This window comes from Amblyomma americanum, chromosome 2, assembly GCF_052857255.1.
Source record: "Amblyomma americanum isolate KBUSLIRL-KWMA chromosome 2, ASM5285725v1, whole genome shotgun sequence".
Lineage (NCBI taxonomy): Eukaryota > Metazoa > Arthropoda > Arachnida > Ixodida > Ixodidae > Amblyomma > Amblyomma americanum.
This window is the reverse complement of record NC_135498.1, coordinates 10383843-10408203: the sequence shown is the minus strand read 5'-3', so window position 1 is coordinate 10408203 and position 24361 is coordinate 10383843. Positions and strand designations below refer to the sequence as shown.

The following is a 24361-nucleotide window of genomic DNA, read 5'->3' as shown; positions in this document are numbered from 1 at the left end:
AGTGGTTAGGGCGCTCGACTACTGATCCGGAGTTCCCGGGTTCGAACCCGACCGCGGCGGCTGCGTTTTTATGGAGGAAAAACGCTAAGGCGCCCGTGTGCTGTGCGATGTCAGTGCACGTTAAAGATCCCCAGGTGGTCGAAGTTATTCCGGAGCCCTCCCCTACGGCACCTCTTCCTTTCTTCTTTCACTCCCTCCTTTATACCTTCCCTTACGGCGCGGTTCAGGTGTCCAACGATATATGAGACAGATACTGCGCCATTTCCTTTCCCCAAAAACCAATTATTATTAATTATTAGTTCAGCCACCTTAATCAAATTCAGGGAATGCTCGTACTTCACGTAGAATAGCTTCGTTACAGCTCGCCTCTGTAATGTTGGCGTCCGCACCAATGAAGTCATGCCATGAGATAGCCGGCTAGTTGTGCATCAAAGACGCGTGGAGACAAATCCACGTGCTTCTGATCCCCTGGACATTCGATAGCGTTATCTGTAGATTCTGGTTCCATGCAGCGACGAAGGTATATCGCGGTGTGCGTTGGCACAGAGTGTATCAGCTGCACTGTTTATTGTCTGCGCGCTTTCTGCACACAGCAGAAAAAGACAACCGACGGAGCAGGAGTCGCATACCACGTGACCTACTATTACAGCGAGGCATTGCAACTTTTCAAATCGCCCCTTTTGATTGATCTCCTACCGTGCGAAATGTATACCGTCGCTTTCGGCGCTGCCCCTGTCTCGTGTCCGCCGCGCTGCTCTTACTTTAGGCGTTTTTGTAGCGAGAGCTACACTGGGCTACCAGTCGAGCATTTCGCGGTTCCTGGGCGAGGAAAGTTGTGCGCATGCGCCGTTACCATGGCAGCCGAAGAGGAGCGAAGTGCGGCGTGCTCTTCGCCGCGGCCGCGCGCCCGCTCCACCGTCAAAGCCGAGCGTGACGTCACGCGGATGAGCAGTTGTGCGTATGCGCCGATACCATGGTAGCCAGAGAGAGAACAGCGTGGGAGAGGCCCCACAGCTGCGCTAAGGTGGCTAGATTAGCTGCGCCGCGTTCATCGTCGCCGCCCCGCCGCACGCCGCTCTTATCACCCGAATCCCGCGTCGCATGCGCAGGATTGCGTATAAAAGGCGGAGACGTAGTGGGCGCCTGTATCACAACGTTTGACATGCATGCAAAGAAGGAGAGTCAGCCGCTGCAAAGCGGCGGTATAGACAAGAGGAGATTAACTCTTCCGATCCTGAGGTTGCCGCCTGGCAGTTGGCTTGAACCAAATAAGAACGCTGGAGTCTATGTACATGTACGTGAAATAAGGTACCACCGCTGTCAGAGATCTCCCTTCGATCACGATAAATAACGGTGATGCCTGCAGTGTTCGGCTTCTGGAAAGCGGCATTATCATCCAAGGAGTCTACGTGGCACCGGCAATATCCGTCAAGCAGACGATTGATGTGGTTGCCACGTGTATACCAGCCTATGGCACGGTTTGACAGTTGTGTGTGACTGGGTGATTTCAATAGGAAACAGGACTCTCTTAGTCAGTGCATGAAAGATAAGTTTGACTTTAATTTAGCTTCGGACCCTCACGTCCAGACTACACAATCGGAACTACTATAGAGCTTGTATACTAAAGAGGCTCTACCAAATCGAAATACTGTGTAGACAAAATTAAGACCGCTGCAAGCTACTTCACAGATCATCGGGCAGTCTTTGTCTCCGTCAAGCAAAACAAATAAAAGATGTGTATACCCAATGCCTCTCATTGCTAAACATACAGTGACCACAACAAGCTCAGCCAGGGAAACGTATCTCTCGCTACGTATATCCTGGCGTAGCCGAGCTAGGCCACTGCCAATTTTTCCCAACCGGCTCATATGAGACGATCGACTTGCAGGCCATCAGCGCACGCTTGGCCGATTATCTACAGTCCCAGTGCCGCCCTTTTTTATGCCTTTTTGGGTCGCCATGTTCTTTTCGGGATGGTGTCACGGGTGATGTGGGATGCTCTTCGGTCTCCGCACTTGCACGAAGCGAGAGTTTTTCGACTCCGGGTGCAAGTTTACGGCGCCTCCTCGTTCGCTATAACCGAGTGGTACGGCCACAGTTCCTTCTATCTGAGATGCGTTGCCATTGCCTTGATGCGTATTTTGACGGTGGCACCACCCTCGTTCGTAACAACCGAGCGTGGTCCTTATAGCTCTATATCGTTATAGTGGAAACGTTATGTAACCGCCCTCCTAAGATATATTTTTACAGCAGAACTCCGGCAGCAAAAAAATCTAAGAAAACAGCGCCGACTTTTCACTCAGACGGGGCTCGTCCTGGTGCGCGGCTCGTGTCGTCCTTCGTCGTCTTGCGCTCGAACGCAAAAGTGAAAAAAGACTGCCGCGGTGACAGGAACACGTGACTGGGCCCCGTTGGTGAAGCAGCTCCCCTAATGCGCGGCTGGACGTATCTGGCGCGGCACAGGGAGGGAGCAGCGATCGAAGCCACGCTTTTCCCAATCGCGTAGTACGCTCAATTTGCCGGCGAGACGTCGGCTGCAGTCCTGCCCTCTTGCGGGATGCGATGGCCGCCACCCTTGTGCAGTGCAGTGCCCGGAGCACAGCGCGTGCATGCATGGTTGTCCCCCTCGGTAACGACCAGAAGAGCGTATACCGGTTCTTTGACCCCGAAACATGCACTGCTGGGGGCCCTAGCCGGTGCTCACTGTACGCATACAATTGTCGAGGAAGGACTTTCGAGACAGAAAAGAAAAAAAAAATAAGACTGCAGTGTTCAGCGGACACGCAACTTACACAATACTCTTGAAGTCAGTCTCTCTCAAATAGGGTTTTTCTTTTCTTTTTTTCTTTTTTGCTCATTTACGGATAGTTAACCAACCAGTTGCATTTGTATGGTGCTGGACTGCACTGCTATAGCACTTTCATGCGTTTCAATCTCTCATAATAGTTCATGACCAGAAATTGTTACGCCGTTGATTAAGGTAATAAAAATACCTTTGTGCTTGTCTTCTGACACGACGTGTAAACTTTGCACGGCTCACGGACTCTCCTCGAGACGCCAGCGCACCTGAATACTGCCCTGGACACTGACCTGACAGCAGCGAAGATGTAGAGAAGTAGTCTGCAAGTTCTGCTCTTGCAAACGGCCTGTGAGCCTTCTGAGAAAAGAAGGGCAGGTAGAACCCTGACACGCCAATACGCCGCTTGGAGCGCGATCTGCTCAGAAAAATGGACTGGCTAAAGGCAAATGGGACAATACTAGTGAGCCTTCCGCACTGGCTGAGTACAGTGGCCAGCAGTTCAGCAGCGTTCAAATGCGCCGACGGAAACTCGCAGGCTGTTTCAGCCTCGCTGCTACCACTGTTCTTCAGAATGCGTGTTTCATAATGTTCTGGCTGGTGTTTTTTCTTTTCTTTTTTTTTAGCGGGATAGTGTTCAATGTTCCGTTCGGCGGAAAACCCGGCGTCTGCGTGACCGAAGTATCCTGATTGGTCGAGAGGGTAAGGAGGTAGAAAAGCAGATTGGATCAAAGAAAGAAAGGTCGTCGAGCGAAGTCGAACCGCTGTCCTTAGGATCAGGAGCCGGGCACGCTGTATACCTCTACACCGCTGAAGAATGCGTATTCAGTGGGATGAATGGAGGTCTTGCACGAGCACGTGAAACCGCACAGTAGACGGCTTACATTACAGGAACGATTAGTTCACTAGGGCCACTAATTTGAGTCACCGGTTAATATGGACAACGTGTAATACAGCAGCTCTTGTAAGGTAGAAAAGAGCAAGAACTGCAATACAGGTATCGCCGCCACAGCCAACTCTCGCAAGAACACGAGCGATGACAAAATATCCGAAAAACTGCACGAAGCTCTGAGGCGGACAAAACGTGTGTGAAGGTTACAGGTGTGAATATCAAAGTATGTTTGCTTTTGAAACGCAAGTGCACTTTTACCACACGAGGAAGACTGAAAAAAAAAAAAAGGGCAACCTGAGCGTTGGAAACCAAAGAAAACATATGCTTGGTGGCGACTGCACACGGGCGCCTTAGCGTTTTTCCTCCATAAAAACGCAGCCGCCGCGTTTTTATGGAGGAAAAACGCTAAGGCGCCCGTGTGCTGTGCGATGTCAGTGGACGTTAAAGATCCCCAGGTGGTCGAAATTATTCCGGAGCCCTCCACTACGGTACCTATTCTTCCTTTCTTCTTTCACTCCCTCCTTCATCCCTTCCCTTACGGTGCGGTTCAGGTGTCCAACGATATATGAGACAGATACTGCGCCATTTCCCCCCCCCCCCCCAAAAAAAAACGAATTAATTGGTGGCGCTGAGTTTCGGTATGTGTTGGTGCTTCGCGGCTATGCGCTTGACGTGCCCACGTGGTTTCATTTTTTTTTCTTCGTTTCGTTTCGTTTCCGAGCAGGAAAGGAAACCCAAATGTCCCTCTAAGCGCTCCTCCGACGATGTGCGAGCCGCGGGACGCGCATGCGACGAGGACACCACCTGTGGCCAGCTAATGTTGCACGTGCCTCCACGTTAGCAAACACATCGCTCGGCGCGCCCGCTTCGTCAGCGTACCAAGATGCTGGTGGTCTGCATAACCAGTGCTACTAGCTAGGGCTGTTTTTACAAAAACTTAAATATGTCCGTACCATGGCTTTAGAATATACCATGGATGGGCAGAGTGCTTGTACCATGGTGGCTCGCCGTTCGCAAAGAAATGCCAATGGAAACAAAGCAAAAGCCATCCATGCGATCCGACAACGCTCGCCATCGTGAATATTCACTTAACGCCACCCCGGAAGCAGACGACCCCACTCTGTGAGCCATCTCCCCCAATGCTGCTCAAGCAGAATGCGCAAGCACGCGACTTGAACCTGACTCCCTCGCAGCACTAGCACCGCGTACGGCTTTAGGGCCGCGTTATCGTGGGAAGCAGACGATGCACATCTCCAATGTCGCTTCAATGTAGGGAGGGAGTGGCTCTATTTTCTTCTTTCCTCTGCGGGGATCACTACTCAGAGCCGAGGCGAGGGGGGGTCTGAGAAAGGCAACACGGCACACACCACGCGGACGTCTATAGGACGCTTGGTGGGCACTTGTCCACGCCACAACGTCACGAAGGTGCGGTGGCGTTGATGTAAGTAGCGACGTACGCACGGTAGGCAACACAGGCGACGCCCACCCGTGCCACGGGCACTTCCATATTGAGAACTGGACTGTGCTCGTAGTACAGGAAAGAATGGAGGGTTAAGCTCCCCCACGTTCTCCCCACAGCCCAGAAATCAGGCCGAGAAAAGGTCTATGCCCTTGCCGCCGCAGCTACCGGCCGGACGGCACGGCTGCATCAAGCAGTATGTTTTGAACAGCGTCGCTCCGTTTAGTAGTGACGCAGCTCGGCTACTGATCCGGAGTTCCCGGGTTCGAACCCGACCGCGGCGGCTGCGCTTCGATGGAGGCGAAGCGCACGCAAATGCGTGTACTGTTCTCTTTTTTTTTTTGCGTTTCGCCTCCATCGAGACGCAAATTCACGTATTCCTGTTCGCGTATACCTTCGGAGTGTGGCAGGTACAGGTGCGGACAAAAGTAAGCGGAGAACGCTGATGCCTTCTAAAATTTTTCACGCGTTGCCTAATTGAAACTGCCAGGTATATATAGTGTGTTCAGGAAGCTATGGGACCCAGTGCGCTTTTTCATGGATAAAGAATGTTTCTTCATTTCCGGTCGGGAAAGCGCGATTGAAAGTAAAACGGAATCGCATGTCCCGTCCTTATATCCGCACCTGTACAGCTCTTGCTGCACAAAGCTATTCGTATCGATGAATTCGCTGGACGAAACCTGCGGCATGTGTGACCCGCAAGCTTCGCATGCTTGCTAAGCACATCTCTCTCACCTACTGAATACAAGTGCTTCTCGCCGTGGTCTCCGTCCCAGGTCCAAATCCTGGGCCAGCCTATGCATTTTTCTGCAGCAGCCAAGTTCGGCTTCGAGGAACCCAGTTGGGTGACCCTCTTTGTGGTCAATGCTGTGCTATATATTTGGTTATGGCCCAGCAAAGGATGAATTTTCGAGCACAGTAATGGCGACATGGGCGAAAAAGTGTTTTGCACGCAGCTCGAAGGGCATTTGCCCTGGGTACTTCTCTCGTCCAGTAACTGCACATAATCACCGACCTGCAGGCGGCATGTAGGCTCCTCTTAGCAGGAAGAATACATAGGAGGCTGCACAGACTAACAAACTGCAGCAGCTTCTCTAACCCATCGCTCAAGCACCAAACCACCCGGATACCAGCGCACTCAAGACTCGAGGGCAACGAGGTCGTAAGTAGCATAGCTCGACGACATACAAACCGAGCAGGCTACGCACAGACTCACGCCGCCCAACTATAGACGCCACATGAGTATCTATGGCCTACTATATACGCCAGATTACGATAGTCTCGGTCAATGCGTCAACTTGGCCTTCTTGGCGTCAACTTCGCTTGGCCTTTCGGTCGACGTGGGAGCGGCCCGCTTAGTGGTTAATTATCACTACTTGCAGGACCAAATAATAGTTTTTCATCCCCCCCCCCCCTCCACACAAGGGGCTGGGAGTACAGGAGGCTAGGGACTGGAGGCAACTCCAAACCAACACATTTCCAAATTCACATAAATACAGCGCAATATTCCCCGAACACTACAAAGACGCGTGCCCGTGGCACGGTTAGAGACCCACAGCTTACCACGTCACGTGGGGCTGCAGGGGCGAAAAAGCAGACAACCTGCAAACACACTACACGAAGGAGCAGCGGTAGGTCGCTCTGGCCAGCTCTTGCCTGACGATCCAGAGTAGCCTGGTGTCTCAGGCAAGAGAAACAGCCATGGCCATTGGAGTCCTGAAATAAGGACACCACCCGCAGCAGAAGACTTCGGCTTTATTTTGATTTACCACAATAAATGTTTCTACACACTTGCCCGGTTAATGCCTTTCCTTGGCGGCCGTTCGCCTGCGCAGTATATAGGTTACACCGAAATAATTGTTTTAAAAGAGGAAGCATATATAGCGAACTTTCGGTGAACACCATGAAGAATCGCAGTGAGGCTGATTCGATGCCCTTTATACTATACTTACACCCTCACTATACCTTACACCCCCCTTTATACTATACTTACGCCTCATAGCCCAGCCTTATATAAACCGCCGCGGCGACTCATTGGTTATATGGCACTCGGCTGTTTAGCCGAAGATGCGGGTTCGACCCCGGCCGCGGCGGTCGTATTTCGATGGGGGCAAAATTCTAGAGGCCCGCGTACTGTGCGATGTCAGTGCTTGTTCAAGATTAACCCCAGGTGGTCGAAACTCCCGGAGCCCTTCACTACAGCGTCCCTCATAGCCTGACTCACTTTGGGACGCTAAACACCAATAAACCAAACCAAAACATAGCCAAGCCGTATTTTTGGCACGCGGAAACGCATTAGTCATACGTACACACGCTTAGTAGCACGCGTACTCGCTGCCACTAGCTGCAGGAATGAAAGAAAAGTGGCAGTGCCGGAAGACAATTAATTGTCTCCCTGGGGCGAGAGCTCTCGCACTGCGCGACGGTTGCAGCTGCAGCGACAACCGAGGCGCGATCCCGTTTTGCAGCATGACAACAAAGAATGCAATGAGCGTGGACCTCGGTAGTGCGGCGAAATCAGCGCGGGGTGAAAAACAAAGGTTGACAAACTCTCTGCACGGGTGCAGAGATAGCCTGACCTAAGAAGCACCGCTGCCAAGCGCGTTGCGTGCGCGGGCGACAACAGCAACAAGGTGATTGTCTCGCGGAGTCCGCAAGGCCATCAATCACAGCCGGCGCTCTGCCGCTCGAGAAAATGACACGTCAATGCTGTCGTCACTTTGGCAATGCAGAGCGCGGGGGCCGAGAAACACACCCAACGTCGTCGTTGCTGGCGCGAGTAAATTGGGCCGACGAAGGAGGCACGCTAAGAGGAGCTAGCATGCTATATCTGCGTCTCGCGAATCCTTGCCGGAAATAGTCGTCTTGTTCCGAACGACTCGACTGCATGGGACGTTTCTTCGCCGTCACGTATTATAACGTTCGGGCGGAAAGTTTGGACAGTGCCCGCCGCTATGTCTCCGTGCGATGTCATTGACAATTCCTTTCCCTCTCTTTCTACCGCGTTTAGTCCATACACTATTTTACTCGGCATCACGGCCGCGTATCGGCGGAGGCGAAATGTAAAAGGGGCCCGCGTGGTGTGCGATGTCTCAGTGCATGTTAAATGTGCCCAGGTGGTCTAAATTATACCGGAGCCTTCCGCTACGGCGCTCATTTCTGAATTCCTTCTTTCACTCTCTCCTTCATTCCTTCCCTTAAGGCTGGGACAATTACTGCGCCATTTCCTTTACTAAAAACCAGTTTTCGTCAGGTCGACCTGACTACCACTATTCTCATTAAAGCCTCTTACTCTTTCCATGGGACACCTCAGCGCGCCTGTCACTTCCAGGCCGCTTACGCAAGTCGCGAGGAAATTTACTGTCGCAAATTTTTCATGTCGGGGCGCATATATAGATGTGCATTTTCTTATTACTGAATTAGGTGCTCTCAGCCTTCGAAGTGGTGCGCCTTTCTCCGTTTTTCTGCGTTGCCGTTGTTACAACAGAGCAGTTCATGGGATTGCATAGGTCATCCAACTGTCACCGCACAGCCTACTAATAGAAATGTTCCTCTTGTAGGGATGTACGCTATGTAATTTGCAGCTCTCAGTTCGCCTTTCCGAGTTTACAGCCGGTAGCCATGTGTACATTGTAAAAATATAGTTCACCTCACTTCTTGTTTTAAAAAAATGCAATGGTATGAGCAACAACGAAAACTTTCCTTGTCAATGGAACAATGCATTTGTTATAAACTTAGAACATGGTACAGTAACATGTTGTAAATATAATTTATTCGGGAGAAAATGCAATGGCCATTTATTTTCCCCCAGTACTGTACGGTATACTAAGTCGTTCTCTGATATTACATAATTCAATGGAGTCTTATTATTCAAGTTGAAAATTCCAACAACAGTAGTATATAAATACGCAGCAGGAATAGCTCAGATTGCGAAAATATGTCGCTACCTCTGCCGGAGTGTGTTCTGTCTTTTCACAAGCGTAAACACGTGCGGGAAAATAAAAAGTAGAAATATTTCGCCGGGGCGTTTATCGTCTTCTTATTACGCAGCGCAAAACGACAGAGGGACACCACAAAGCGCTGACTGCAACCAAGTTTATTGCCACGCGCTGAGCCTACATATATACAGTTTAGCGTGCACGCGAAGAAAAAGAAACACAAACAGTGACGCTATCTCCGGCTGCAGCAGCAACCCACACGTGGCACATGCATAACACCCGCAAACAAAACCGAAATTATAGAGATAGTGAGGATTCTTCGGTGGGCGTTCGAAGCGAGCGGACGTGTTTTTTAGCTCTCTGCTCCTTCGGACGCTGGGCCTAAGGCTTCGCGGCGTTGCGGGGTCTCCCCATGGAGGCCACAGACACCGTGAACGAGCGAAGGCCTGTGTTTGGCGGTGACAATCAGCAACGCAGGGCAGGCCGCTCTCGCTCACGATCACGGAGACGAACGCCGTCCAGAGGAAGGTCGTCCAGCACCATTCGGCGAATGCAGGCCGAGATCGCTGATCTGCGGGACACGGTGAGGTGCCTGACGGCGGCGCTCATCACCACCTCGGAGAACCTCGAGTCCGTCATCGGGACCTTGGACGTGTCGCCGGCGGACCCACGCGTTCTAGCCTTGCGGGACGCCATGGCGCTCGCTCACCAGACGCAGAACTCCATGGCGGCTCCCTCCCCGCCATTGCCGGCCACCCCTGCGCTTCCTGCCGCCATTGCTGCTCCTGGGGAACCAGCTGTGATGCCCTCTCCCCCTGATGCTGCTGCTGCGGGCTCACCGCGGACACCTGCAGCCGAGGAGAGCATGTGCACCCCAATGGACGAGTCTGCTCTCCGGAAACGGCGACGCTCAACGGGGTCCGAGGAGGAGAGGGACTCGGAAACCAAAAGGGACATCGCGGTGGCCAAGCGGGAAGCTCGAAGGCCCCCCACCGTCACTGCTCCCTCTCCCTCCACACTCGAAGGAGCAGGGCCTTCCCAGCAGGAGCCCCATGGAGCCCACCTCCAGCCTGCTGTTGATGCTGCTGCTGTTGCTGGTGGGGCGACGGCGTCCGGAAGAAAAACGGGTGCGACCTCACCAAATCCCGCCGCACGAGACCAGGCTGCGGCTGGGGCTTCGTCTGCTGGCACCGAGCGCGCCCAACTCCGCGGCGCGCCGCAGCAATGCCCCGCAGGCAGCGGCGACGCTGATGCTGGGGCCAGCCTGGTCCCGTGGCGCATTATCACTACCAAGGCGCAGCGGCGTCGGAGAGCTGCCCTGGAGCGAGCCGCGGCTGCCGTGGAGGTCCCGTCCAGCCTGGTGGGGACGGTGCTGTTTCGGCCGGCGAACCGGGGCACCGCCTTCACCAGGGAACAGGGCTGGGAGTTGGCCGAGGAGATCGGATCCCGCCCGGGCGTCCTCGCCGTCCGGGTAAACATGCGGCGGAATGTGGTGGCAGTGGACGCGGGGAGCAGCGATGCTCTCCAGGCCCTGCTAGCCACGGCCGTCATCCGCGGCGTGCCGGTCTGCGCCAAGGAGCCTCCTCCTCGGAATCAAAGCTCGGGCCTGGTCTTCGGTGTGGACGGGCGCAGGACGGCGGAGGAGCTGCTAGCGGCAGCGGAGTCAACGGTACCGATGGTGTCGGCGTCTCTGTCGGGCAGTACACTAGCTCTCCGTTTTGCGGCGCCGACACCCCCGGCGTTCATCACCATATTCAAGCGCAGGCTCGCGGTCCGCCCCTGCCGTCCCCGGCCGCTCCAGTGTGCCAAGTGCGCCAGCCTGGGGCATGCCACTGAGGTGTGTCGTGCTCCTGCCCGATGCACGCGCTGCGGCGGGCCACACGAGCCTGGTACCTGCGCGAGCAAGCCCCGCTGCATTAACTGCGGGGGGCGGCACGCAGCCATTGACCCAGCGTGCCCGCACTGGCAGCGAGAGCGTCACGTGGCCACTTTAATGGCCACATCCATGGCCCCGATGTCCAGGCGGGTTGTCCGAGCCGTCGTCCAGGCTGAGACAGCGGCCCCAGCCCAGCAACATCAGCAGACGCCGCGCGCTCTTTCTTATGCGCAGGTCGTCAGGGGAACACCCCAGCAGCAGCAGCAGCAGCAGACACAGAAGCAACGGCAGCGCCGGCAGCGGCAGCGGCGATCCGGTTGCCCGGCGTCCCGTGCAGCGCGGCCCGAGACTGCGGCCGCTTCTCACGGCCAGCCCCCTGACGCACGGGACGCGGAGATCGCGCGCCTAAAGCTGGCGTTGCGCGCCCTCAGCGCACTTTTCCCGGAGGGCACCGATGGACACCGGGCTTGCTTAGAAGCAGCGGGTGCTCCCGCACAGATAAGCCAGCATGATGGCTAGCCGCCGGACTCCCTCCCGCATACCATCCATCCTGCAGTGGAACGTGCGCTCACTTGCGGCGCGGTACGCCGAAATGCGAGTTCGCATCGCACAGGACTCGCCGGAAGTTATCGCGCTGCAGGAGACGTACGTACGTTCACATGACGGGGAGCCCCAGATGCGGCTACCTGGCTACATTGGCTACCACTCAGCCACCACGTGCGAGGAACCCACCTGTGCTGCAGTGCCCTGTTGTGTCACATCTCATCGCCCCGGGAAATCAAGGTGCGCGATATACGTGCGGCAGGACGTCCAGCACACCCTCGTCGGCTCGGCGGCGGCGACATCTGATGCCCAGGAGTGCGTGGTGGTGACAGTGCGCGTCGGTGGTGTTGACACGTCGGTGGCCAGTGTTTATGTGCGTCCAGCTGTCGCGTGGAACGCGCTGTGTTTTCGTGCTGTGTCTTCGTGCTGTGCCCCGCGCCAAATCATCTGTGGTGATTTTAACGCCCACCATAGTGCGTGGGGCAGTGCGCGCCACTCCGCGCGGGGAGACGACCTGCACGACGCAGCAACGCAGCTGGGACTCACCCCCTTGAACACCGGCGAGCCCACCTTTCGACGACGCGGAACAACCGGCTCCTGCATCGACGTTGCCTTCGCATCCAGAGGCATCGAGGCGACATGGCGCCGATCACCATCTCTCTGGGGCTCGGATCATTACTCCATCCTAATTGAACCCACTGCGATGGAGGCGCGCCCCAAACGTGCCTACTCCATTACCAACTGGAGTGCGTTCAGGCGGGCGGTCGACGAGGCGGCGGCCACTGGCGCAGATTTCTTTTCAAGTCTAGTCCGAAGCGCTCTCGCAGCCACCCAACGAGCAGAGGTAAGGGCAGGGCAGCCCACACCTGATATGAAGCTGCTCAATCTGCGCGAGAAGAGAGATCGCGCAGAGCGACGGGCGCGACGGACTGACAGAGCCGCCGACTGGACTGTCTACAACCGCTTGGACGCAGCAGCGCGCCGCCACGCCAACAAGCTATACCGCCGGCAGTGGGCTTCACTATGCCAAAGGATGGAGGAAGATGTCAGCTCGCGGAGGCTGTTTGACACCCTGCGGCGCATCACCGAACCACAGGCAAACCGTCAACCGCTGGCCGCCCTCGCAATCTCCAGCGGGCTCAGCTTTGTAGAATTGGCAGAGCGGTTTGCCGATCGGTTCGCGCCGCCCAGCCCCGCAAACGCCGCTAACATAGCTGCTCCTGAGAGCCCCAGAAGCGACGCCAGTCCCTCGCCCGTCGCCTCGGAAGGTCCATGTGATGCGCCGTTCACCGCGGCGGAATTGAACAATGCGCTGCAGCGCTGCCGCCGCCGCTCGGCGCCCGGACCGGACGGGGTGACATACCAAATGCTGCGAAACCTGGATGCGCAGCAACGACAGATCCTCCTGCAGCAGATCAACCTGGTGTGGGAACGCGGGGAGCTTCCGGAGGATTGGCGAACCGCGGTCGTTTGTCCCATCCGAAAGGCAGGGCGCCCACCTACGGAGCTGAGCGGATACCGGCCAGTGGCATTAACATCGGCGGCAGGTAAGCTCATGGAGCATATGGCGTTGCAGCGTCTGAACGAGCGGGCTGCGGAGGCTGATTTGTTTGACGAGCGGCAGACGGGTTTCCGTGGGATGCGGTGCACGGCTGATTCTATATCGGACGTTGTTACAGCGCTGGAGCATGCCAGGGCAGCAGGCCAGGTTGCGCTGCTGCTGCTACTGGACGTCTCGGGCGCTTTTGACAACGTTCACCGCGCACCAATTCTCGCGGTGCTTGAGGGGGCCGGTGTGAGCGGGCGCCTTTTGCGATACGTTCATGGCTTCCTGAGCGGGCGCACCATGCGCGTACGAGTAGGGGGTAAGCTCTCCAAGCCTCGCCCGGTCGACATGGGCGTGCCGCAGGGCTCTGTCCTATCACCATTTCTGTTTAATGTGGCCATGTCGGTGGTGCCGGCCTCCCTCCCCACGAGCGGGCGACACCATGTGTACATGTCCATATATGCAGACGACATAGCTCTGTGGTGCCGGGGACCACCGGGCGAGGCGTTCCGCGTGCGGGGGTGCCTTCAGGGAGCCCTGACCGCAATCGATGCCAGATTGCGCGGCCTTGGTCTGTCACTGAGCGCGGACAAATCGGTGGCCATGGCCTGCGTTTCGCGCTCGCGCGCGCACCTTGCGCCACTGTCACTGGACGGGACTCCGATTCCTTGGCGTAAATCGGTGCGGTACCTTGGCCTGGACATCGACTGGCGCCTTTCCTTCCGCCCCGCGGCGACCAAGGCCTGTCTGCAGATGAAGAGGATCACCGCCGCCGTGCACAAGCTCACCGCTCGAGGCCAGGGCATCTCCCAGCAAGCCGCGCTGCGTCTATACAATGCCGCAGCTTTGGGGGCGGTGCTCTATGCGCTGCCGCTCGTCACGGTGCGCAAGCCGTGCTGGAAGAAGCTCGAGCTTCAGCACCGCAAGTCCCTGCGCGTGTGCCTAGGCCTGCCCAAAAACTCGCAGTGCGCCGCAACGTTGGCTGAGGCAGGAGCGTGGCCCCTTGAGCTCCAAGCAGCGCGCAGGGCACTGAATCACATCGACCGGCTTCACCGCGCACCGGACGGCGGCTCGCTGCTGCAGCGTATGCGCTCGCACCCGCGCTCACGAATGGGCGCGGCGCTGCTCGAGTATGAGCAATTGACCCAAGGCCCACCCCCCTACGGCTCCTGCGCGCCCTGGCCTGCTGCCTCGGAGGTACAGCGAGAGATCGTCGGCATCGCGGGAAAGCGGAGCACACCCCTCTGCGCTGTGCAGCAGCTGGCCAGAGCCGTCATACACGAGGAGCTCCAGGACCATCTCCTCGTGTACACCGACGGCTCAGTGGCCCGCGACAGCTGCTCCCTTGCTGCGGCGGCCACCATCCCCGCCCTGCGACAGCACAGCCAGCAACACGCAACCTTCCTGGGCTCCTCCACCACGGCGGAGTTGATGGGGATCCGGCTCGGGCTGGACCTGCTGCTCACCCTCGGCCCTCCGCCGCCCAGGAGTGCTCTGCTGTGCGACTCCCGCGCCGCCCTCAGCCGCCTGCAATCTAACGGCCGCGGTACCCCACTAGTGCGGGAAATTCGCTCGCGCATCGAGCGCCTCGCGCAGAGAGGCTGTGCCGTGCGTGCACAGTGGGTGCCCGGTCACTGCGGCATCGCCGGCAACGAAGAAGCTGACGACCTCGCGACCGCTGCACACCAACTACCTGCCAGCGATCTGCCCCTTGCGCTGGAGGACGTGCGTGCGGTAATTCACGACCATCTCCGAAAGCAGCACCCCGACCCACGCATCGCGGGAGGTGAGCGCATCGAGAGTGTCACCGGCTGTCGCGCACTTACACGGTCGCAACGTGCAATGATCCTCCGCGCGCGCATCGGCTGCGTGTGGCCCGGGGAACGACGGGTGCGTCACGGAATCGCGACGAGTGATGTGTGTGACGGATGCGGTGCAGTGGAAACACTAGAACATCTGCTCCTTCGCTGCTCCGCGTTCGCCGATGCTCGTCGCGATATGCTCGCGGCCTATAGGGCGCAGGGCATACTACCAGACTCCATCAAGACGCTATTGTGGCCGCAGGGCAGTGCGCGCACTCGTGAGCGAACTTTGGTGAGCCTCTGTGCATTCCTCGAACACACGGGCTTGACGTCCCGTCTGTTCTCCGTCAGGTAGTTACACGCAGTGACCGAACGCTCCGCGAGTTCTACCTTGAACGATTAATAACTGGACGCCCCACTCCAGTTGTAACCTACACAGTGCTGTGCGCGTGTGTGATTTAATTTCTCTAAACTGAACTAATCACGCGCACAACCTGGACACATTACTTATTGTGTAAATAGTTTGTACATATTACTTCTACCCCTGTCCTCTACTCCTGTCCCCTCACCTCTTTCATTTCATTTCTCCATTCTGCCTGCTGTCCTTTATTTCCGCTGCCCCAGCTCAGGTGCTTCAGTATCGATGGCAGATGCCGGGGCTAGCAAAAATCTTTTCCTTCCTTTTTACTATTATTTTTAATAAAACCACTACCACCACCACCAGATAGTGAGACGATGGCGAATACAACAACTCAAGACCTTACAAATCAACTGTCGCGTTGCAATCCTGAGAAAATAGGCTCTTTTTCACTTAAAAACAGCGATGGTGTACCGACACAGTCGTCTGCCTTTTTCGCAATCTCCGCAGCCTCAGCTATATCTGTGCGCGTACCTATGAAGAATATAGGTTTTTGCTAACAGGGGGCCTGTGTTCTTTGCATTGTCACAATCAAGGCAGTGCACGCCTAGGTGACGAGACCCCCTGACGTTGTTATTGTGCTCCGCGAGCCTTTCGTTCAGGCATCTTCTCTTTTGGCCGATGTAAGTTCGGCCACAGGGCAAAGGTATCGAGCATACGACGTCTTCTGCGCACTCAACGTAAGGTTGCTGGTGCCTTACAGAGCAGTCATCATTTGCGGCGACTTCAGAATTCCCCTTCTCGCACAGCTTCGAAAGCTTGTTCGGAGCGGAGAATACAACTTATATGCCGGCCTTTTTTCCTTTTTTTTTTGAGATTGTGAGCAAGCGTATGCTTGCACGGGATCACAGTTACTTTTTTTGCTGTGACCTGTGTCAGCCCCACCGCTGCTTGGGCGTCGGTTACCGCGTTCTTTGAGCATGTTCTCAGGTACAGACATCAGGAGCGAACATGGATAGCCTTTGAGCCGCGCAACCTGGTTGCAGAAAGCCTCTTCAAGTCGATGTTTGCACGATTTAATGAGAGCATTAGAAAAGCAAGACCTAACAGTTGCCCTTTTCACTACTTTAGAGTGGGCCGAGCGAAAAGGGAATGCGGGTTTGTTTCCTCGCTGCACGTGTAGCTCAGCAAACATGATTAGTAGGTAAAGTCCCAGGTCCAGAAATCTGATGAATTTGTTTACAGCAACTTCATACGTCAAGGTGAGCGGATGGAGGCACCCAGAGAACACAGACAAGATGTTCAACGTGTCTGCCTGAGCGACAGAACCTCGCGCATCGCTTATGACGAGGAAATCATCAACGTACCTGAAAACGCTCACAACATTTGATCCTTCCACCCTGCGTTTGAGTTCTCGGTCACGTTCGGCTAGAAAAGCATCGCTCAAAACCGTAGCGACACAGGAGCCGATACAGGTGCCGTTCTTATGGATCATAGTTGTGCCTTGCCAAACGGAGAAGGTGGACTTCAGGTACGTTGAGAGCCGTTCCTGCAAACATCCCGCCGACACACCACAACTGTTCTGGAACGGAGCTACCCCGTGCCTGTCTGTCCTATCCTCCTGCGTCATTCACACCTCAGCCTCCAGCAGACGTGCACTTGCGGCGACCTCGGCTCCGCGCCGCTCGCCGCATCCCGTGCATGAGAACCTTTAATACCAAAGCATAACAAAGAGTAAAAATGCACAGAAAAGTAGAGCAGGGGTAAGCAGTACTAGCACACCTACTTCGCATTTGATTAACTACGCAAATCGACTGTATTTTTTTTTGACTGCGCGTTTCCTTGCGCTTTTGCACTACCTCGTATGCTGATGATTGTTACCGTCTGTTTGTGGGTTTTTATCTCCTTCAGCCATAGCCTCATGCGAGGCTGTGTGTGCTTGCCCATCATGATCACGTGGAGCGTGAAACTCTTTGAATCTCGTAGTCCCATGGAAGTCCACCCCCGTGTGACAACGTAATTAGCTATACGCGCGCTGTGTTGCTGCACTGTTATCTGCGTGCCAACAAATAAAACAGCCTGTCTCAGCGCGTGTCCTATGCGCAGCGCCGCTCTATGTATATACACGCTCTAATAAAGGTTCAGTCATTTAATTTACTTTTTTTCATGTAAATATGCTGTCGTAGCCGGGGAACACACCTTCCGTTAGTCGTAAAACAGCGTTGCACGACCGGTCGATGCAACCATTGTATTTTATCATAAGTGTTAGAAATAAAGGCTTTGTATCTGGCTGGAGGACGCGATTCTGAATGTTTGTTGTGCTCGCGCCAAGTCCGTCACAGCTAGTGTTCGAATCCTGCTGCAACGAGAAATTCGTCGTGTCAAATAAGAGGTATACGCTCAACAATGGGAGCAAAAAATTGTCCACACTAATAACGCAAGGTATGCACTGCTCTTGTACTTCGCGGACAATGCGACGATTGAGGCAGTCATTTTTTTTCCCCCGTGTAAATCGCAGCAGCGTTTGACGCAACGTGCTGAGCCGTCACAGATGCTACAATTTCGCTGGTATTTCAGGTTATAGTGCAACATATACGCAACGCGGCAGCCGTAATGGAGGACGGTAATTTAGTCCAGACCACTATAGACTGCACCGATGGGGGTTGTACTTCGCCCCACCGACAAGAGGCAGGGAATATTATACCTCATAACGAATATGGTTAACATTTCGCAGCAGCAGCCAGACGTGGTGCAGTTCCTGTTCTCACAGTCGCCGAAGCGCAGTACACTGCGCCTCTCGACTCGCGCCGTATTGGAACCGAATCGTGTAGATGGACTGGACAGGCCGCCGGCGATAGTACGTATAAAACACTGCGAAGACCGTCACCGTTGACGTCATCCACGACAGAAAGCAAGAAAGAAAGAACATAATCGCTCGATAAGCCCGACAAATGATAGACGTTCGAAGCGAGGGGCAGGCACACACGCGTGCCGGCTTATATATACGGCACCGTTCAGTCTTGACAGCGCAGCAAATTCTCTAAACTATATTTCTATCCACAATAAGTCTACGCGAGACGGCACAATTAAGTGCTGTCACATAAAGTGCGGACCTTAAAACGTCCATACCTGTTGCAGAGCGGCGGCGGCGGCTGGACTTCGCCCATTCTCCCGCCGGCGATAGATGGAGGTGGCCGGGATCAACAGGTGTCCGATGCGAGAGAGCGGCGCCGTTCCCCTCCTCCCCCGGCCCCGATGGCGCGCTCCCCTTTCGCTGGACGACCACTTGCCTCCGCAAAAATCCATCAACCGCGCCAGGACGCACCGCGGCCGCGGTTTCTGCAAGAGCGCAAACCGCTCGGCGCAGTGCTTTATTGGTCTCCGGCGTTACTTTTTCGCCCCAAGCAGGGCAGCGTACGGAGGTGGGGGGGATGGAGGGAAAAAAAAAAGCAGCAAGAACTTTCTCTCATACGTTTCCCTTTTTCTTTTGCTCAAGAACTTCGCTCGCCATTGGCCAGAGGTGACGGCACTCGCGCAACGTCATTGGCTGACTGGGATCACGTGCGCCGCGAAGAGGGTCTGACACGAGACGGGAGCGCACTCGCGTCGTCTGCTCAGCGGTGCCGCCGCGTCGTCTGCTAGGCTCGTCGTGGAGCCGATTTACAAGAAGCAGTAGAAACAAAAACCAGATCACGGCGACCGACCAACAGCGAAAGTGCGGCAGCAGATCGGGACCCAACGCCGATAGGCTCACTTTTTTTTTTTTTCAGCTGTGCTGCAGCGATCACTCGGACATTTAAACTGAGCATTGAGTCAAGCAACAGGTGTGCCCGGCGTGAGCTCGTTTGTTTTTCCGACGACTTGCGCGCATTCTTGAACGGCATATGGCGGAAGCGGAGGAAAGTTCGCCTCTGGCGGGAGAACCCAAGAACTCTTCTCTCGCCGCCGGGGACGGTCAGCTGCGCGGCAAACTCGCTTCCGAGCGGCAGGAGTCATCCGCGAACAACTCGGGATCGCTGGCGCTGACGGAAGTCTGCCTGACGCCCCGCTCCGACGGCGCCAAAGATGCGACGGACGGTTTGGGCCGGAAGTCGGCTGACAGAGAAGTATGGGGGAAGAAGGCCGATTTTCTCCTGTCCGTGATTGGATTCGCCGTGGACCTGTCGAATGTGTGGCGCTTTCCCTACCTCTGCTACGCCTACGGCGGAGGTGAGTGCCACCTTTCAGGAAGTAGACCCGTTATTTACTACTGTCACAACGGTAATTACTCAACCGTGTCGCTGTCGGCGGCTAGAGCGAAGACACGTTCACGCTTGACATTACGACCGTTTAATCTCCCTAGCCACGCGCTAAATTAAAAAAAAGTGATTTCGCCGGTAGTTCACTCTGGTTATGCGCTCGTATAGATTAGTTGCGAAACACCTCGCACCCCCTTTCTGCCGGCTTTTCTTTCTTTTTTTGTTACGTGACCAACACCGGCATGTGTAAGCTACACGGGCACGTGCAACTCTGTATATATTTTGCCTGCTGAAGAAGTTGCGAACCATTTCGAATAAGCGCGTTTGAGGTCGCCGCTTTTTCTTTTTGCATCTATGTGCACTTGAATCCATTCGAATTATAGGACTTGAAATCCATGTGGGCTGCTGCCATCAGGCGCACAAACAAGCCGCAATGCAACCCCCACAAAGAGCGAAAACAGATTAGACGCGCACCTGCGGTCGAGGCGTCGCGAGTTCTCTATCACCTCATATCAACGGAGGCCCTATTTTTTTGCACCGAAGACATTCCTTACCGCGCTAAAAGGCCCCTATGAGGTTATCGCACGTATACAGTGTTGTGCAGATGACAGAATTGACTAGTTCTGACTTTAGGGTACCCAAAAGCAGGAGATTATGTTTCAAGAATTTTCCCTGGGCGCGCATTGCATTGCAGATGGTGGCGTAGATGACAACTTTTTAGAGAGTTTCACAGCTCCAGCCTGCAAGATTGGTGGCGTAGAGAGCAGGAATCGGTGGGACAAAACACGTCCACAATTCTCGCAAAAGTAGGACAGGGCGGGGCAAAGGTGACATAGATTTATTTATTTTATTTATTGAGCAAATACTGCAGGCCCTAAGTGGGCCCTAGCAGGAGGGGCTAAAAAAAATACAGCATTTTGAATATCAATTCATCGCGCGAAACATAAGTAAGTAAAATACACTGAGACATGTTCAACTCTTACAATAAAACATGCATAAACACGACTATGAGGTAGACGACAACAATTTGTCAATGGAATCAACGGACATGATGACATCAGAAGGCAGCTTGTTCCATTCCTCGATAGTGCGTGGATAAAAAGGATATTTAAAGGCATTAATTTTAGTTTGATACGGCGTTAAAGAATGTGCATAATGATGCCTTGTGGGACGACTTCAAGGGTTGCAAGGTTAACATCGGAACTCATGGCGAGTTTGTTTTTCAGCAGGAATAGAAATTTTAGTCTCTGGATTTTTCTACGTATTTGCAGTAGTGGGGTGCCATTTTCTTCCATTAAAATGGAAGGAGAGTCAGATGTGCGATAATTAGAAAAGATGAAGCGCATTGCTTTCCGCTGTACAGCCTCCAATGCCTCAATATTCTTTTTGGTATAAGGGTCCCAGACTGTGCAAGCATACTCTAGTTTGGGTCTTATGAGGCTGTAGTATGCTAACTGCTTTATCCGGGAAGGAGCGTTCTTAAGTTTGTGGCGAAGAACTCCCAAGTTTTCTGTAGGAGGATGAGCATGTATTGGCAATATGACTGTTCCAATTTGCCAATCATCTCTTTCTTATTCACAAATATCAACTAAAAATAATATTGCAGGATTTCCTGCTGCCGTCTTGGCATTGCAATCAGTAAAAATGAAAAGTCCACCTGAAGTTGAACGCAAAAAAAAAAATTATGATGCTAGAAAGTTCAAAAAGATGCGTTTTGCCACTATACCCGTTACAAGATGAGAAGCAGTGCACGGGGATTATTCAGATAAAGTGAGATTATTCAGTCTTGCGCCGAATGCACACGAAGTTATCTCCAGGGGCATTGACGCGATATTCGTGAGCCTGTTTGCATGACAGACACTGTGCATGTCCAGGCTAAACTCGGCACTGCTTTGTTCCATGACCCGCTGCGCACATTACGGTATGCAGCCAGGCTTAGCGTGTAGCCTGTGCACGCGATCCTTTTGAGTTTCGATGTTTCTTAGCAGCTTTTTCTGTTTTAGCGTCGCAGCTTTCGCTCTTGTGCTTAGTTTATGTCGAATGCGTACGCGATACTGCCCGATTTCCAGTGCGTGAACAACAGTTTTTGGACTTGGTTGCACGTCAGCCCGAACAGACGCTGTGCTATGCTACGTTAAATATTTAACCTTCTAAACTGTCGCAGGCTAAGCGGGACACCGAAATGGAGTGCTCCGCATTCATGTTGACCACTTGGGGTTTCTTTAACATGCACCGACATCACACAGCACACGGGCGCCTTGCATTTCGCCGCCACCGAAACGTAGCCGCCGCCGTCGGGATCGAACCCAGAGACCAAACAGAGCTGGCTCCATGCTTACACTGGGTTGTGCAAGCAGTCGTTCTTAATAGCTGGCAAAAGTGCGCCGCTTAGATCCCAAAGGAACTCTGCGCAGTTCTTGTCCTTCGCCATCTTCCACTGCCTTCTTCACTGGAGCGCGTCTTTAGGGACATCACAGAACCTTCGGCGGCACCGGCTCTGCATGCTTTCTACCGGTCTTCTTTGAGCCTTTCGGCAACCAGTGCTTTCTTTTTTTACGTACCTGCCTTCTTAGAGAGTGCGAAAAGGAAGGCATTGCTTAAATTTGGAGCATGCGGGTAACATAGTCATTATTGTTAATATAGGCCCTGTAGAACACAACGATGTCGCTTTTTACTCAACTTGTAGCGTGCTGATAGAATAATTGTTCTCTGAGAACGCGCTGAGCAAACCTATGTACGATTCATTATTTGTAATAAATAATCCCGTACGTATTAGGAGAGGAACGCTGAGGTCGGGGGCCTAGCTGTAACGTGCACTTGATGTCGCTCTCCATGACCTCCTTCTGTCTGGGAGACAAACGATATTGTCTGGACAGAACCGCGGCTCGTTAGAGTTCAATTCTATGTCGTGTTCTGTTAGGCCACACTCTTTCATGGCGCGTCTCTAAAAGAATTCTCAAACTCGCGTACTAACACCCCCAGCCCCTGTCTCTGTTGGGCGCTCAGATTTGGATTCTCCTCGATATCTGCTACTACTTTGCCGATTCTGCTCCGGGTATAGAAACTCTGCTTCCTCCTCGGCTACGCTTAGCGCCAGTTGTACCACTGCTTCGCGTTCCTCATATGGTTTCATTGGGTTCGAGTGGTAGATTTCGACCTCTTTGCGCCGCCCCGGCATTTTAACGACATAGTTCGTGTCCGATCGAGAGCTTTTCCACCACCTCTGCGGGACCTTCCCGCTGTACCTGCAACTTATTCTTCCGTGATGTTCCTAACAGTAACACCTTTTATTTGCTGCGAAAGCTCTAAATTGGTAAATTGGTTGTTGGGGAAAGGAAATGGCGCAGTATCTGTCTCACATCTCAGCGGACACCTGAACCGCGCAGTAAGGGAAGGGATAAAGGAGGGAGTGAAAGAAGAAATGAAGAAAGAGGTGCCGTAGTGGAGGGCTCCGGAATAATTTCGACCACCTGGGGATCTTTAACGTGCACTGACGTCGCACAGCACACGGGCGCCTTTGCGTTTCGCCTCCATCAAAACGCGGCCGCCGCGGTCAGATTCGAACCCGCGGGTACCGCGGCTCAGTAGCCGAGCGCCACTGAGCCACCGCGGCGGGTGCGAAAGCTCTCTTTCGAGCTTTTCTGTCGTAGTCCAATTTGTCCTTTTCTTGAGCACACTTCCTGTCGGCTTCGACCATGACTGAAGACGGCTGAGTAGTTCTAATACATAATTTACTACTGTCTGATCCTCTCCGCGGCCTTCTCATGAATCGCGCAACATTCGGTGAGGTAACCGTCGAGATCCCTCCGGGGGCGCGAGTTCGAATCCCACCGCTGCCACCATTTGATTTGCCTCGATGCGCGCAACATTCGGAGAGATATGCGCTGCACACTGGAGAAAAGAGTGTTGTGCAGAATTTCGCTTCGTTTCAACCGTTTTCTCGTCCACCAAGGCTTACTTCACAAACTTTTTTCTCTGCTTCAGAAGACCAGTCTCGGGGGCTTTTAGCTAAATTTCCGATAGATTTGATGGCGCGTTTAAAAGTTAGGTGGAGCTAAGTAACATTTTGGCTCATTATGAAGCCTGACAGCACCAGCTAGACCCTTGTTGAAACCTGGTCGTGAAGACGAGAATTATATATTTTGACATATTTTTTCACTTCGTGGGAAATCAATGCAGGACACATACATCATACCATATTTTCATCACATTTGGCAGTGTCAAAGCTTAATGTGTAGGTCAATACGAAATAATTAGGACGATCGTGAAACGTACCTTCCTCGCTGCCGTCTATGGCCTAAATACTGTGGCTACTACGAGTCCGCTTGATTGCCTGGTTGATATGCACAGAGGGCGAGCTGTCGCTTAAATTCATGGACAGCATTTTCTGCCTTCTTAGTGCTGTATGGTATATATCTAAGTGTGTAGCAGTTTGCAAGAAATGCTGAAGTAACTGCTCACCAAACATGACACGTAGAGCTGTCAGGGCTTGGTAGGCTTGAGATTCGAAAGTAGCCAACGCAAGGCCTTCAATAACGCCTTCGGAAATAAGGCAAATCTGATCACGGCTTTGCGAATGTTCGGGGTTGCAAATAAAAACCACAGATTTTTCAAATTTCAGTGGCGGAAACTAGAGTATGTCCTGGTCCGTGACTCCCTCCTGTGGGATTCCCAGAGACTCGTTAATTGTAGTGGTTATAGCTTTGATATCCTGCTCATATATCCTGCCAGTAATCACCAATAATGCAGAAACTTGCAGACTAATGAAAAACACTATATGACATCGGTTCGGGCTAGTCCGGGCAGGCTGTGCACCTCTTAAGATAGGGTTGCACGGCCTATTATTTTGTACCGTTTCACACGCGCACTGCAACCCTTATTTCCAGCAAAAAAAGCCTGAAGTAAGATTGAC

At 53.7% G+C, this 24361-nt stretch overlaps 1 protein-coding gene and 1 long non-coding RNA gene across 2 annotated transcripts in view; one reads left to right on the top strand and one right to left on the bottom strand.

Annotated features, from left to right (window-relative positions):
- LOC144120546 (uncharacterized) overlaps nucleotides 1-24361 on the bottom strand; it is a 135410-nt gene that overhangs the window by 11141 nt on the left and 99908 nt on the right. Inside the window, exon 3 of the long non-coding RNA XR_013312454.1 lies at nucleotides 18341-18550. This is a non-coding gene — a long non-coding RNA (uncharacterized LOC144120546). The remainder of the gene's footprint in view (nucleotides 1-18340; nucleotides 18551-24361) is intronic.
- The window catches only part of DAT (Sodium-dependent dopamine transporter), a 73516-nt gene continuing 67877 nt past the window's right edge, over nucleotides 18723-24361 (top strand). The window contains exon 1 of the mRNA XM_077653071.1: nucleotides 18723-19420. Within this exon, the coding sequence (XP_077509197.1) occupies nucleotides 19096-19420 (325 nt within the window). The 5' untranslated portion in view covers nucleotides 18723-19095. The remainder of the gene's footprint in view (nucleotides 19421-24361) is intronic.